At 38.8% G+C, this 15,258-nt stretch overlaps 1 protein-coding gene across 3 annotated transcripts in view; it reads left to right on the forward strand.

Annotated features, from left to right (window-relative positions):
• zbtb16a (zinc finger and BTB domain containing 16a) overlaps positions 1-15,258 on the forward strand; it is a 130,015-nt gene that overhangs the window by 33,505 nt on the left and 81,252 nt on the right. For all 3 annotated transcript variants that reach the window (XR_002274804.1, XM_020598408.1, XM_020598409.1), the window contains exon 3: positions 14,533-14,630. Coding sequence is in view for 2 of the 3 variants with exons in the window: in XM_020598408.1 (XP_020454064.1) it covers positions 14,533-14,630 (98 nt within the window). In the remaining variant the exon portion in view is untranslated. The remainder of the gene's footprint in view (positions 1-14,532; positions 14,631-15,258) is intronic.

The raw sequence follows: 15,258 nt of genomic DNA on the forward strand, positions 1-15,258 counted from the left end.
TTTCATGACAAGCAGACTAAACACATACACACACACACACACACACAAAGGAAAGCATCCCAGATGGCAAATATTTAACCGACACTAACAGTAAGATGTCCACTCTGTTCAAGGAGGTTGGGACATTTTTTGAGCAGCTGTTTGATTTGGAAAGGAAAAAGTGGCCTGGTGTGTCTGGGTGTTTAAATCTTGGTTTGTTTTGTACCTCTAAAAGACAAATGTATTTTGATGGGAACATAGACAACAAAATTATTCATGCATTTCTTAAAATAAATGTATCAGGCTTTAGTTTGTCTTTGTGCAACTCTGAAAGATATTAGACTTCCAACATTTCCTAAACTTGGCACATTTATAGCACATTTTATTTAAAGCAACATAACAGACAACCTATGTCATCCATAGGCATCTAGTGGATATATGATATATTTGCATAGTCTTTCATTTCAGTTTGGTAATATGTCATTTTGGTGTCTGAGAGCTTCAGTATTCTTTATAAACAAGCATTTCCTCATAAATGTGAATGAATTTGATTGATTTGTGATTATTTTTTTTAATTGACAGTCTTCCTACAGGTTTACCTCATTCCAAGCTGCATTAATGTAACCTGTGGACAAGTTACTATATTATCTGTCAGATACTACATTATCATTTCGCTGTACTGATGTGTGATGTTTTCCTAGCCAGGGTCAGGGAAAGTCTGCCTTGGAGTGAAGGGAGCAACCCCAGCCTGACACCTAGACGCTATTATTTCAGTGTTCTAGCCCTCTGGCCAAAAACCTGTCAGCACATATTTTATCCTTTTGCTCTCACAGTATATTTCCCCCCCCTCTCCCTCTGTTTTTGTTGGAGCACATGTCTCATGAGCTCTCCTCCCTTTGCGTATGTAGGAGTGACATAGATCCAATACAATATGTTGATGGGTCCTTACAACCTCTTAAAAACATTTAAGGGTTCGGAGTTTAAAATAGTTGTTAAATCATGCTATTAAAGTTACTAATGTCTTTGTATTTAAAGAGAACAATATGTATTCTTCCCTCGCTAAACCTGGCAGGGTTTCATGCTCCCTTCTGCACCTGCTGCTTCTCTTTTTTATTTTAACGTTCCTTTCCAGTTTGACATCATTGTAGAATGGGTGGTTTCCACAGCTTTGTTTTTAAATTGGTCTTAAATGTAGTGCCTGGAAGCATTTAAATCTCTTACATTTGCCTTTTGGAATCTCACAGCTGACCTGATGCATAAGTAATGCTGAATTTTCTCTTCTACTTAATGCATTACTCCAAAATCATTAACTGGATTACCACCAGGAAATGTGGACTGGCCCAGCATAATGCAGCACTGTTGGAATATTAAAAAAAAAAATAGGGGGAAAGCCAACATTTGCTCTGTTATTAGCTATATTTCACACACACACAATTTCTCACGTGACCCTCCGCTGTGCAGGCAAAAGCACTGATTCAAGCCGACAGGAATTCTTGGCACAGACCACCCACTCCATTCATTGGCTGCTGTTCAGCTGTCATACTCACTTGCTGAAGTTTTCTCCCTTTAGTAGGGTGCTGTGCAGTGATGAAGGTACTAATATGCAGCAAGCTGTAGCAGTCATAGGCAATGTGTTTATCCACAGCAAAGTGCACCTTCTAGGTGAGAGATGACAAGATTGAAAAGATGCTGCCTTGTGATGGCAATAAAGAAGAGACCTGAGGTATAAATAAGAACAGATCTGGCTCTTATGTGATATATAGTAATGACTCCCTAAATTCAGGTTCAGTAAAAGCAAGGGGCTGCCAGAAATAGGAGCAGTTGTCATGTTACATTTTCTTTTTGCTTCCTTTGAGTTTGTTTGGAACTGTATGTCATTTTAATATAATTCTTTTTCAAGAATAATAACATTTTGTTTTATTTTTTTACTATATTTGAAAGTATGTTTAAAGGTGTGAAAAACTATTGTAGTACTGTATCCACAGTAGACTTATAGGATTATGACTACGATGATCAATTTTCATTAAATTATATTTAAAATTTAATCATATTTTAATTATTAATAGATTAGAATAGAAATGATCAGTACAAAGTCTTGATCTTACCAACAGTCTAAAATTCAGAACAGAGAAAAGTAGCAAACTGTGACTTGCTAATGCTTGGTATTTACTAAGTGAGAATCAAAACTGCCATATGTTGTTGATTAGATGATCAATTAATAGGTAAGGAAGAAATTGTTGCAAAACATTTCAACTATACCTCTCTTTAAATACAAATGACCTATATCTAAACATGACCACCATAATCTACTTGCAATATGAAATAGAATAGAAACATGTCTTGTACTATTTTAGGCCTGGTATTTTCCATGCACTGTGTAACATTGAGAAATATCAATGATGCAATATAAGCAATTTTTTCACAAAGGGTTCAGAACTGTAAACAGCATATTTGCATAATATACACATCTAGGTGGAATTACTCTCTGCCAAATAAAAAGGAAACAAACACTGGTTTAATATGTGTACAGAAACATAGGAGAGTATCACCCCTTCACACACACACACACACACACACACACACACACTCAGAGATGAGAGCGACTTGTTTACTGCAGCCCCACAGAGCCCTGGCTGGGACGCCCGTTGGGTACTGTGCAACTCTTGAAATTCGGGCATGTGGTGAATGATGGTACTGATAACCTAGCGCCACCACTGCCACCTGAACCTCCCCAAGTCACCTCACAAACACACTCATATTCAAACACAAGTTCACTAAGTCAGACCCATCAAAACAACCTCGCCATCTCGTGTCAAAGTAAGCCCCTGCAACTTTACCTTTTTATTTTTATTTTCCTCAGCATAGAAAGTCATTGCTGCTAATAATCATATCTTTGTTATTTACCACGGACACACAAAACTCAGACACAGGCACATAAGCATATGGAGTAACTTTCTGAGACACACAAACACACTGGCCAGCCACTATTTTTTTTCCCAGAATGTGGTCTGTCTTGTGTTACGAAAGCTACAGTAAATCAATCTCAGAGGCATTGCATAATAGTTTTAAAGCCGTGTGCAAATATCAGAAGAATCATCTTGTCAACTGGGCCACTCTGGGTCATGCTGGCCAGAAAAAAATAAAAACACAAGGTCCTTCTCTGAGCTTGAGCAACACTATGAAGTTGAGCCATTAACAAAATATTGACAGTGTGCCAATAGAGATAAGTGACATTTGGTCAACAGTAGTAGTCAGTTACTGTAAATTTAGCCTTCTTAATTAGATTTTTAATTGTGTCTCTACTCTACACAAGTCTCTGCGCCTCCTTTTTGTGACTACTAGTCCTTAAGAAAGCCAAAATGATAACTTTTTGGAACTTTGTAATGTTATTTGGAATCTGTTTTACAAGCCATTATAATCAGCCTGTTTTTAGGTATTCTTTATCAGTGGAATAAAATAAAGCACAAAGAAATTAAAGAAAAATTGAATGCAAGGAACTGTGATGAGTAAAGACAAGGTGCCTATTCATGGGGTATTTATAAAAAAACCTATGTGCAGGTACAAACAGAAAAAAGCACTTGAAGGTATGTAGTTCTCGGGGGAGGTCCCCAGTGGTATAGTCCCAAGAACTGATATAAATCAAATCAAATTCAGTATATTTCATGTTGCATTGTGCCATTCCTCTAGAAATATCCCCCTCTTCCTAAAATGCTTTTTTTTTTATCATAAAGAGTTTTCACATTACATCTTTTGGATTGTTCATTTGCTGTTAACTACCAAAGCAAGACAAAACTTCACAAGGTCAAAGTTTGGTCCATTGTCATCTAATCTAATCTAAAGTCTTTCCCCACTCACATACACCCTGTTACTATCTGCGTTTAACCGCTTTTTTTTTTTTTTTTGAGAGTGCTGGGCCATCACACAGGTTGTCGTTGTCATTCGTGCAGCTTTTATTGATGTAACAGGTGCTTATGTCGACTGTGGCAGTCAAAATAACACATCTTCTCCTCTGTTTGGCTTTCAGAATGGAAGCTAAAGTTAGACATCTTTGAGGTTTTCTGCCACTTGATGGAAGGTGATGCCCATGCATAATGCATGAGGAGAAAGGGAGGACTTTGTCTGGCTGCTTTTTATAGACCACCAAAGCTTTGCTACTGCACACACACACGCCTGAGCCAACCGCCTCACTTGCGCTGTAACCTCTCACAGATCAAGAAAACAGGAGCAGAGGAAAAACAGGAATCTAGCAAACTGCCAACATTGTCGAGAGTTAAAAAAAAAAAAAGAAACAAGAAGAAGAAACAGAAACGTTGGCGTGCTATTTTCAGACGGCAGGGTCTTTTGATGCACAAACCAAAAGAGAAGCAGGGGGAAGAGGGAGCAGCGGGGTGGGTGTTTGTCTCAGAGATGGGCTTTAACAGAAACACTTTATACATGTGATCTTACACGCTATCCCTCGACTTTGTTCCCACCATTTCGACACTTCTGTGAATGTGTCTTTGGGTCTAGTTGAGGGGGGAAAAAAGAGTTATCACACAAGGGGGGAACTGGAAATGTCAAATTATTTGCAAGCAAGCAGAGCTTCTACTTTTGGTTCCAGACTTTGCAAACCCCATTTGCTGCCCTGAAAAGTGTGGAGTTATTTTCTTCTTATCCCTCTAATCCTTATTTAACCTAGCTGGTTGACTAAGAGCACACTGTCATTTATGATAAAGACCTGGGGAAGAAACAGCAGGGCGCTGCACAGTCGCATACAGTACTCGCACCTGTGCTATAAGGCAGAACCATTCATCTGCTGCGCTGTTGTTCCAAAGTCACTGTATTCACTTCAAATTCAAAAACATTCAAGTTTCAGTAATACAGTATATAAGAGGACAAATATAGGCTTAATGTGTTTTAACCAACATGTTTTACAATTTCGATAACCGATAAGGAATTTGCATGTGGTTCTTCTGTTGGGAATGATTTAGTTTTTTTTTTGTTTGTTTGTTTTTGACATTTATTCGATCTTGCAATTCATCTAACTCACGATAGGAATGGCTTTCTTTGAATGTTCTGTTGGAATTTCTGTGACTTGCCAAGGCATACCTGTAATGGCGTGGGTCATTTTTCTCCAGTATATTATTCTCTCATCAGTCTGGCAAGTTTTAAACTGCAATTGCATTCTCTCTTTATTATTAAATAAAGTCACTTTGTCAAAGGTGGGAAGCACTTTACATTGAGTGCAACTGTAGGGAAGAAGTTGAAAGGACTTCCTGAGTACAGCTGAGGGTATTAGGCACTGAATCCTCTCCTCTAAGCTTGGGGGAATCCAGGTATCTAACTGGGATTAGGTTGAAATAGTTTCTTACTGCCCTGGAAGCACAATTAGAAGTTTCTTGGATTATTCCTCATCTTCTACCAGAGAACCAAGTCTTCTAACCATATGTGCTGAGGTTGCAATCACGCCTGGGTGGTAGAATTTGTGGAAATGTAAACTGATACTTTTTTTTGGCTTATGGCCTATGGCCCAACACTGCTAGTTGTTACTTCTCACATAATCGAATTATTTGTAAGACCTCAGTAAACTAAACAAAGCTGAGAAGTAACACTGCTTCTCGCAGCATCTACTGTAGCAGCCTCTGCACGGCATTTTGAGCCCGGAGATTTCTTATTGACTTTTAGATTAACCAATAGCATTTGATATTTCCCCATTATAATCTCATAGGCGGAGAGAAAATAAAGTCGGTGTGGTAAACATTGAAACCCTGCGAATGAACCAGTTTTTAATTTTATTTTAAGGAGATTTTTTTTTTCTCTATGTCAGATGAGAGCTAAAAATCTGCATGGGTAAAATTATTAATAAGATATACAATATGTGAGCAAGTAGGAAATAATTACCACCTTGTAATTCTCCACTTGTGCAATGCCAGACTTACAAAATAGACAGCAGAAATTCATATCTAATAAATAATGAAACTGATGACAAAATGTATTAAGGGGTTCAATGTGAGAGGCAGGGTAAGCATCCCCACATAATGGTAGTTAAAGCTTTGATAGCAAAATAAGTTGTTAAAATTCCCTACTGATATAGCCTGACAACACCTTTCTTCCTCCATATCATTTCATTCACTGCTGTTCTCTAGTGGTCTCTCTTGCATACTAGATGCCAGACATTGTGCGACCATTGTAGCTTTTTCAGTTTTGTCATGTCTGAATGAAGTCGTAAGGCACATTTATGTCATGGACACTTACTGTACATCTCGGTGACAGATAAAGCCATCAATTTCTGTTTTTTGTGTCTGAAAGGGGCTTGGAGGCCTTGGAAACTTTTAAATTCTTTTAGTTGTTTTTAGAAGAAGATAGTCTTGTTGGTTGCATTAAATAATTCAGAACTTTACTTGGAATATTAAATTCAGACTGCATCGATGTACGTAGATCAGAACACATTGGTTCTGTTCATCCATCAATATGTCAGGTCTCATTCATTTTGTGCTTTGAAACAAGTAACAGGGAGTAGGGCCACATGTTGACAATCACAGGAGGCAGGATTTATTGCAGACACAAAATGTGGCATGTAGCACCTCTAAACTACATGTAACACCATTAGGAGTTTGTGCAGTACATTAATTAGCACTGTAGGTTAGAACACTCTTTATGGGCAACTCAGACATAACTGATTGGAGTTTAATGAAACTTGTGGATGTCATTAATCTAACTACTTAGAACCAGCTGCCAGAGTTGCTCTCATTATCAAAATTGCACTGATCAGATTAAAAGTCAAGCAAAATGATGCATCATAGCAACATAAAGTTGCAGGTGAGTTTTTTTTCTGGATTGGCTGAGGCTGACTGTCACTCAAGCAATGAAACTAGTTTACTGTTGTTAATTTTTTCATAGTTTCTACTTTGACATGATACAGCTTGTTTTCTCTCAAAACGCCCTCAGAGCAAATTTTGGGGTGATGGTGTCTGTGATATTATAAATAAAACAGTGAAGATGAAAGGCAGCGGCACACTCCCACCCCATCCTTCTGTCTCTCCTCTTTTCCTCTTGCCCTGCTACTCATCTATGCTCAACACGAGTGCCTTGGCAATTGCGTGTGTGGCTTGAATTTATATGAATGTCTCCCCGGCAGAGAACAACGGGGGCCAAGTCATTGATATGTGCGGGAGGATGCAGGATAAACAGCCCATGCCGACCGGTGTTACGCCAGCCTGCCTGATACATTTTGATTGAGCAAAGACAGAGAGGTGGCGTTGGGGGTGGGAGGGCAATGGAATTGGGGAGCCTTAAAAGCAGGGATAAAATGACAGAAAAGGAGCTTTTTTTCACCTGCTTCTCAAGGCTGCCACATAATGGACCCATGTAAATGTTAAGAACCACACATGGTGCCTCGCTAGACAAGATATGTATGGGTCATTGAGCTTTGGGTGAATTCAGCAAATAGCTGAATTTTCCTATCATTGTTTTTTAACTCTTAAAAACGGGCTCTGGTTTAGCTACACCCTGGAATGACTTTCCTTCTTTTTTTATTTTTTTTATTTGTGATGATCCTGTTTTTTCAATGAACACTACCATCACTATTCCCCTCTCACTCTTTTTGCTCTCCCACAATGTTTATCTGTGTGACATGGTCAGCCTCCTAATGGACTGGAAATTCATGGTGGAAAAAAACAGTCCCTTTTTTCTCCTCTCCATCTCTCTCTGTCTGAAACCCAAAATAAGGTGGCGGTGGCGCACTGCGCTGCTTATGGTCGCATTAGGATCAGCCACCAAAGTGTCACCGAATTGCCTCATGCATCATTTGGCATTGTTCACCATGACGGGGAATTGTGTGTGCGACTGTGGTCCCCTCTACCCTCTGCTTTTATCCCCCAAATGGATGTAGCATTGGTTGGGCTCTTGCATCTAGAGTGCATTATCTCACTTAATAATTTTTGAAACTCAAGTCTTTTTATTGACCTGTGTTTGTAGCACATTGCTCACTGACCTGTGTTAGCTTTTAATGTAATATTGCATACTCTGTTACTGCCTTTCAGTTTTATTGGTTGATTGCTGCCAGCCTCTGCCTTTTTACTTATGCAAGCTTCATATTGTAGTTCTTTCTGTAGCCTAAATATTTAATGGAATTACTATACAGACTTTAATGACAGATGGTATATGAATAGTATAGTTAATAATCAAGTCTTCAGTGTCGTTCTCTTGTTTTGTCTAAGTTTGCACCTTTATTCTAATCAAGAACCACGATGCTGACAGCTGTATTAACTTTTATTACTTTACTTGATAGTGGCAGTGCATATTAATTACATTTCATATGTAGTTCTACACTTACATAAGATTTATGGCAGATGGAAAAATTCAATTTGATAATATTCTGTCAAATAATACTCAAGCCTAAGCTAACAAATTTAACATTGTATATTAAAGGTGAATTCATATCCACAATGATTATTTTGTTTCACTTGATATGATTGTCCTTTTATTTTCTTTGTAATTATCCTTTTGTTTCATTGAACGCATGGAGATTGTGTCACGTCTGGTAAGCTTTAATGTATTCAATATTAAAGGTACACTACGTAGTTTTGACCTCGCAAATGCAGCAAAACGAGCTGAAAATACAAACTACCTTATATATTACCTAATAAAGTTGCTTCAGTGAACAACCCAGTGCAGCAGTTGCTTATTTCAAAATCCATTCTCCATTGTCCCTAAGGCCGCTGACACACCAAGCTGACGGTTGGCCTTCAGCCACTGTCTGGCTGTCTGGGAGTGTCTGTCGTCTTCATCTTCCCATGTATCCCACACTGTCAGCAGTAGTCGGACCCTATTGGTGGCTTTTGGGACTATTCAGCGTGTTGAATCGGCGGCGAGCCCCATTGGCAAGAGAGACCTCTCTGATTGGCTGTTCAGCTTAGTGAATCAATGTACAGGAAGGGAAAGGTTTGGGAAAGCCCTGTCAGGCCGTCACTGTAGTATCCATGATTTCACCCATTTAGTGCTGTTTCTCCCTGTTTTTCACCTCCATGACATTCTTTCATCCTCCTCAAGTGCTGTTTAAAAGCAGCTACAAACAGCGGCTGTTGTGAACGAGAGGTGCTTTGTTTGCGGCTCATATATCCACAGTCTAGCTCTTCTTCTTTCCCTTTCTGAATGGCAAATACAGATGTGGCCACCTGCTGCTAGGAGGAGTTACTTCTCTCACGCAGGTGCAGAACGTACATGCTAGCCTCGTATGAATATACGTGCCACTTTTTGACTCGACTGGCCCAGACAAAGGCAATGTGAAGAGATGCAACAATCATCCTTTGTTGCTACTAGTTCTTTCATGTTGGCTTGGTGTGTCTCTGCCCTAAGAGTCAGCCCTTTCACATTACACATGATCATTTCATTCATTGTTAATAGGAAAATGTTGATTACTGCAGTTTTAGGATGCATTTTGGAGAGAAATAAAAAACACAAAAAAGTAAAAAAATAGGATCAGATTTGTTTGTATTTTATGCTACGCTAACATGTAGCATGAGCCATTAAAATGGATTTCCTTGACAAATGTCTCAGAGGCCCACATGAAATGCTCACCATCCTTCTGCTACTTAAGTCTAAGCTCTATTCAGTGGCCCTGCTTTCCCCAATTATCAGTTCTTTTTCATCTGCCCCACAGAACTAATGAACAGTCACACACATACGCCACACAGCCTTTCCTCAATTTACCACCTCTTATCAATTGTCTCTCTTTATCTCATAGTGTTTTCTTCTCTCCATCTTAACCCCACATTTCTCTTTTTCCAAAGCTTTTATTTACAAACATCATTTCAGGTTGTTTTATAGCTCCCTTCAGGAACAGAGGATGGAAGAAAAAATGGAAAAATAAAAGATGAAAGGATAGATGAGGATGGAGAGCAGCACTCAAAGCGGCAAAGGGAGAAATAGATTTTAGATAAGCAATGAGAAATAAGTGCAAGTCAAGCACAAGCCTGCTTGGCTTTTTTATTTATGTTATTTTGTTTAATAGTTTTGATGTGGTGATATAAAATGTTGATGTGAGCCGCAGAGGACATCAGCATGAGTTTCAAGTAGAGTCACTTGATTTAATGAGGCCTGACAGTAGTTTCACTGCCTCTGTCAAAGTTCAATCATAAGAAATCTGGATGACTCAAAGCCATCAAAGGACTGTGGAGGTCTTTCAGTTTTTTGATTTGTTGTAGTGTGTTGTATCAGTACATCACCTTGTTTTGACTTTTTTAACTGTGAGCCTTTATTTCTCCAAATGCAGTGCTACTTATGATATATAGCCAGCCAGGTTCAGCTGCAAAATGGGTGGGGAAAAAAAAGCATGAATTACACGAGGCAAGCTGTTACGGCTCAATAACACAGGCCTGTAATCGACTCACATTTCAAACACAGACATACACACACTCATCCACTCAGACAGCCCTTGGTTTGACTGATTTTTACGAGGAAGCACACTACACGAGGTGATCAGCATATGTTTTGTTGACATAAATTTAAAATTTATTGCTGTTGTCAAAAGTGACTGTAGGACAAAGTCGATTATTAACTAAGTAAATGGCCTGAGAGAGAGTTTTATGTGAACTTCCTTAATGGCTACAGTCACTCTGTTTCAGATCACCCTCCCTGCCTCCCTCCCTCCCTAAACTCCCACACACACACACACACACACACACACACACACACACACCTCATCATCTATTTCACTAGTACAACATGAAAGCAGACAGTTAGGATTTGATTTGAGTTTGTGGATGTGTGAGGGGAGGTCTGTCCAAGCTAAATCACTGAGCTGAGACGATATTTTAGTGCCTTTTTACATATCATTAAACCTCATTGAAGCTGAATTACAGTTTAAAAAACAGCTTTGATTAGACAGACAAAGCATTTCAAAGCATATATCAACTGTAAGTGCAATTTTGGGGTATCTGTACTTGAGTATTTTTCATTTTGTGTAGTAGGATGTACATTAATGTTAAATGTGCCATTCTGCATTATGAGTACTTGTGGTACTTTATGTTTTGATGATAATACTTTTGTACTTTTTCTTAAGTAGCAGTTTGAATGCAGGACTTTAGAGTATTTATACACCATTATATTGCTACTTTTACTTAAGTAAAGGATCTGAGTACTTCCACCAGTAACTCATACCTAAAATGCTTATGTTGTCTAATCTTGGCCTAATATTCTACTGTATTACAAAGGTGCACCTTTTATCTGTCGACAGCTTTGTGTGGCTCACACAAGGTGCAGTCACACTCATAATCACTGGACCAGTGAATCATATTCTTAAACATTCATATATTTAACGTGACCTTATTTTTCCATCTAGTGTCCCCAAAATGGTTGGCCACAGTGGTACTCACAAGTAAGGGGTGCGTTTTTAATCATCTCTGTATTTATAAGCATAAAAAATTGGCTGGAACATCTGTTCGTTAAAAAAAAAAAATAGAAGGAAAAGCTGCAAGGTAGCCAGTCAAGTTGGGGCAGCTGAAACAATGCACACTTACCTGTGTTCTGGCCCCAGAGGATCAAATGTGACCTGACTCAAATGTGACTCATACATGGGTGGATTCTAAATTTGGCTAGATATTTTTTTTATAAGGTGCAGGCTTGGCCTCATGCCTGGGAATCAACTCTATTAGAGCCACTCAGGCTAGCTTTTAGCCACATTTGGACCATTATACACAACCTAATTTTGTTCATTAGCCTGGTACAAATCTGGAAACCAGGCAGGCCAGACACAAGCCACTTGGCTACCTGGCCTGTGCCCTTCTCATATCAACTTTATGGCTTTTAATTATTTTTCATAAAATAATTGCACAGAAGCATCATACCCTGTTAACTAAATATGCTAAAAAAATAGGTCATTGTTGGTGTCAAGTGGAAAAGCTTCCAAAAGTCCTAAACCTTTCCTTTAACAGACTAAATAACTGGAACAGGTGCTGTTACCATTCTGTTGAACAGCATGTAATGTGCTGTTTCAATGGGCAGTGCTCGCTATTGAAGTTAAACTTAACACACTCTCAGCTAGGGACATACACACAGCACTTTGCACATCAGCACTACATTTATGGTGAAAATCCATGGCTTCTACTTCAAGTGTCTTTAATAAGTCCATCCATACCTTATCAGTGCTCTGTCTGGGGGGCACAATGGTCAGATTGAGGAGTGACACAAAAGGCCTTTGAAAGGCTTTGTGCTCTCTATATGTTGTGTTGTGGTTTCCCACTTGTGTGTGTTTTCCCCCTTATCAGTGAAAGTGTGTAAGTACATCACCTATGATCCTAAAGGAAAAAATCCTGTTCCAGTCCTTTGTCCATTTTTTTTTTTTTTGTTTGTTTGTTGGTATCTGGTCTCATTTATCTCGATAACTTGTCAAAGACAAAATTACATGAAGGTATTTTTTATCTGCCTCAATCATAAGTTAGGCTTTGGCTCCTCAGAGAATCATTCTAATGCCGGTATCTTGTACCAGTCATTAGGAATGAATTCCAGTGCAGATGTAGCAGGGAGTGCAGACCACAATGCCATGCATCTGTTTGACATTGAAGCTTTGTCTAATTTGAATTGTCCTGTCTGTGTTGTTATGCCTTGATGCCTGCTTCTGTTTGCACATACATTCAGATTTTCCTGGTAGAATGATATTCTGGGAAAAGTAAGAGGTGGAAATGTTTTCTTAAAGTATATTAAATCATGTTGTAACTTTTGGACTGTATGTACCATAACAGAATTATACTGTATCTAACAGTGTAGTGTATTGCTCCCTTTTCTAGGTGTGGCATTACTGTCTCTCTGTGCCTAGTTATCTCCTTTATTGGCTTGTCAAGTGTCCCCCTTTCCCTTTTGGGGTGCATTTGGCATATATAGGGCCTTTTAATTACTCCGTACTTGTCAAAGGGTTGTCATTTTGGCTTTAAAGGGTCTTTTCACAAATTCTAACCACTGCAATTGCCTTCATGACTTCTTCAGTCCTGCTGTATTACATTTCTGGTATCTGTGAGGTTTCAAGGATGTTTTGTAACAATTAATCGTCACTGAAGTCATACTAGAATGTATTGCTATTAATAACACCTACAGTCATTGCAATAGGACATACACACTCTTATCTCTGTCTTGTCTGTTTTTGTCTCAGCCTCACTGTCTTTCTCACTACTCTACTTGAGGCATAAAAGAGAGCTGTAAATCAATTTGCATTTGACATCTGACATCAATCAGTCATGTTTTGGGAGAGTGGCACCACCTACTCCTCCGCAGCTTTGTTGAGAAATGTTAAGATGGATGGCTGTCATCTTGCAAAGTTGAGCGAATCTCTTATCAAGGGCATTGTTTCCTGAAGAATGCACCCAGCTGATCAGTCTGCGCCACACGACTCGTCAGCAGAGACGGTGAAATTTGTCTGTTTGACGTTGTCTTGTTCTGTCTGCCAGAAGCATACACTCACCTGAGTATAGAATGATGCGCTCTTTCTGTGCACATCTGGGAGTCTAGTTTTTTCATCTTTTCATTCAGTGCATTCAAAAAAATCTAAAAAAAAAAAAAAAAAAAATCTTAATCTAGCATTATCTTCAAAAATCTACAGTTTGGAGCCTCACTGTGTCAAAGAGCAGTGGTTTTGGAAGATTAAATATGCCAAACGTGAAACAACACAAACTTGACAAAAACTCATCGCGATCATGGGCGTGTATGTCTTTCTGTGCCTCACTCAAGGTGAGGTATTTGAAGTTCTTAGGGGGCTTAAGGCACTGTGGCAGTTGTTTGGCAATTCGTGTCACCCTAATTGCTTTAGAACACTTTCAGATATCTCTCAAGAATAATATGCTTTGTACTGAGCTGGGGGGTCTTTGAGGATTTCGTAACAGAGAGAGTCACAGGGCTAGAATTTATGTTGTCAGGTGTTATTTAGTTACCTAACCTTCAAGGCCTTTACCACATAATCAAATATTGACCCTTAGTCTTGTCTGACCTTGTGCACTTAAACTATGTTACAGCCTAATGACTGTCTATTTATAAAAAGACCAGTAATTGCACATCTGATATTGCTTCAAGCTACACATCACCTTATGGTTTAGAAAGCTGAAATTAAAAAGTGACCTGTAAATGGATCATAATGCTAAGTAGCTGTCCTCTGTGTTTGCCTGAATAAATCATTATATTTCGCTTTATAGCACCTTATCCATCTGTAGCACTTGAGATATAGTGAGTTGATAATGGCTCTGTCTGAATAGCATTTTGTGATTTACAGCATCAAGACATGGTCTGGTGCTCCCTGCAGAAGAATATGTATGGCACTTGGACGGCTTGTTACACTGATGGTTATTGTTAGTACTGATGTTATGATCAATGGGGTGTGACGTTTTTTTCCTCAAACTGTGAAAGGCCAACAAACCTTTGCTGTGCTCAAAGTCATTAGTTATGAGCTGTAAAAACGCCACTTAGTTTAATAGAGACACAAAAATCTATTTCAGTAATATGTATGCACATTAAGCTTTGCCAGCTCAAAAACGACTTTCTTACCAAGAGAGTTCAGGCAGTAAAGTGTTTTGCTTTGCTCTTTGCCAACAGGAAGATGCACAGTGGAATGAAGACCTATGGCTGTGAGCTGTGTGGGAAGAGCTTCCTGGACAGCCTCCGTTTACGGATGCATTTGCTGTCTCATTCAGGTAAAGCAATCAAACAACCCAAAAACCCGTCTGTTTTTGTGCAAGTGTTTATGTTTGTTTATGGTAATTCTTACTTATTAAGGGAGTGAAATATGCTGCTACAGCAGCAGACAGAGCAAGTCTGTAATTCAGTACACACTTATGCCAATGGGAGTAGAGAGCTTCCAGTTTTGATTTTTGTCATTTGCGTTCCAGTCTCCTACAGGCCTACTTAAGGGCACTTGTATTTGTTTTTATATACTTGTATTTCTAGTAGATAATCTTGGTGTACTGCATACGTGGCAATGTGGAGATACAGTTCTAATTACTTTCGGAATCCTTTCATATCGTTGTGCAGCCTTTTGAAATTGGTGTGCATTTACTGTACAACTATATTATATATAATTGGAAGTTTGCCAAGAAAAAAAACTGACTTGATGTAACCAGAATTTCAGAAGTTCAAGATCATTTCTTACCAAGCCACCAAAGTAGTCTTATTTTATTTTGTTTTATTATTTCCTAATGTGTTTATTTGGTCACAATAAACAACAGCAAGGTCATAAACCCTGGATGCGTATTGACGGTCCTGAACTCAGTCAGGCTTTACTTCCCTTAAAGCTGAACTTTCATAGCTTGTTTAAATGAATGG

The sequence above is a fragment of the Monopterus albus genome, unplaced genomic scaffold (assembly GCF_001952655.1).
Source record: "Monopterus albus unplaced genomic scaffold, M_albus_1.0 scaffold38.1, whole genome shotgun sequence".
In the NCBI taxonomy this organism is placed as follows: Eukaryota; Metazoa; Chordata; class Actinopteri; order Synbranchiformes; family Synbranchidae; genus Monopterus; species Monopterus albus.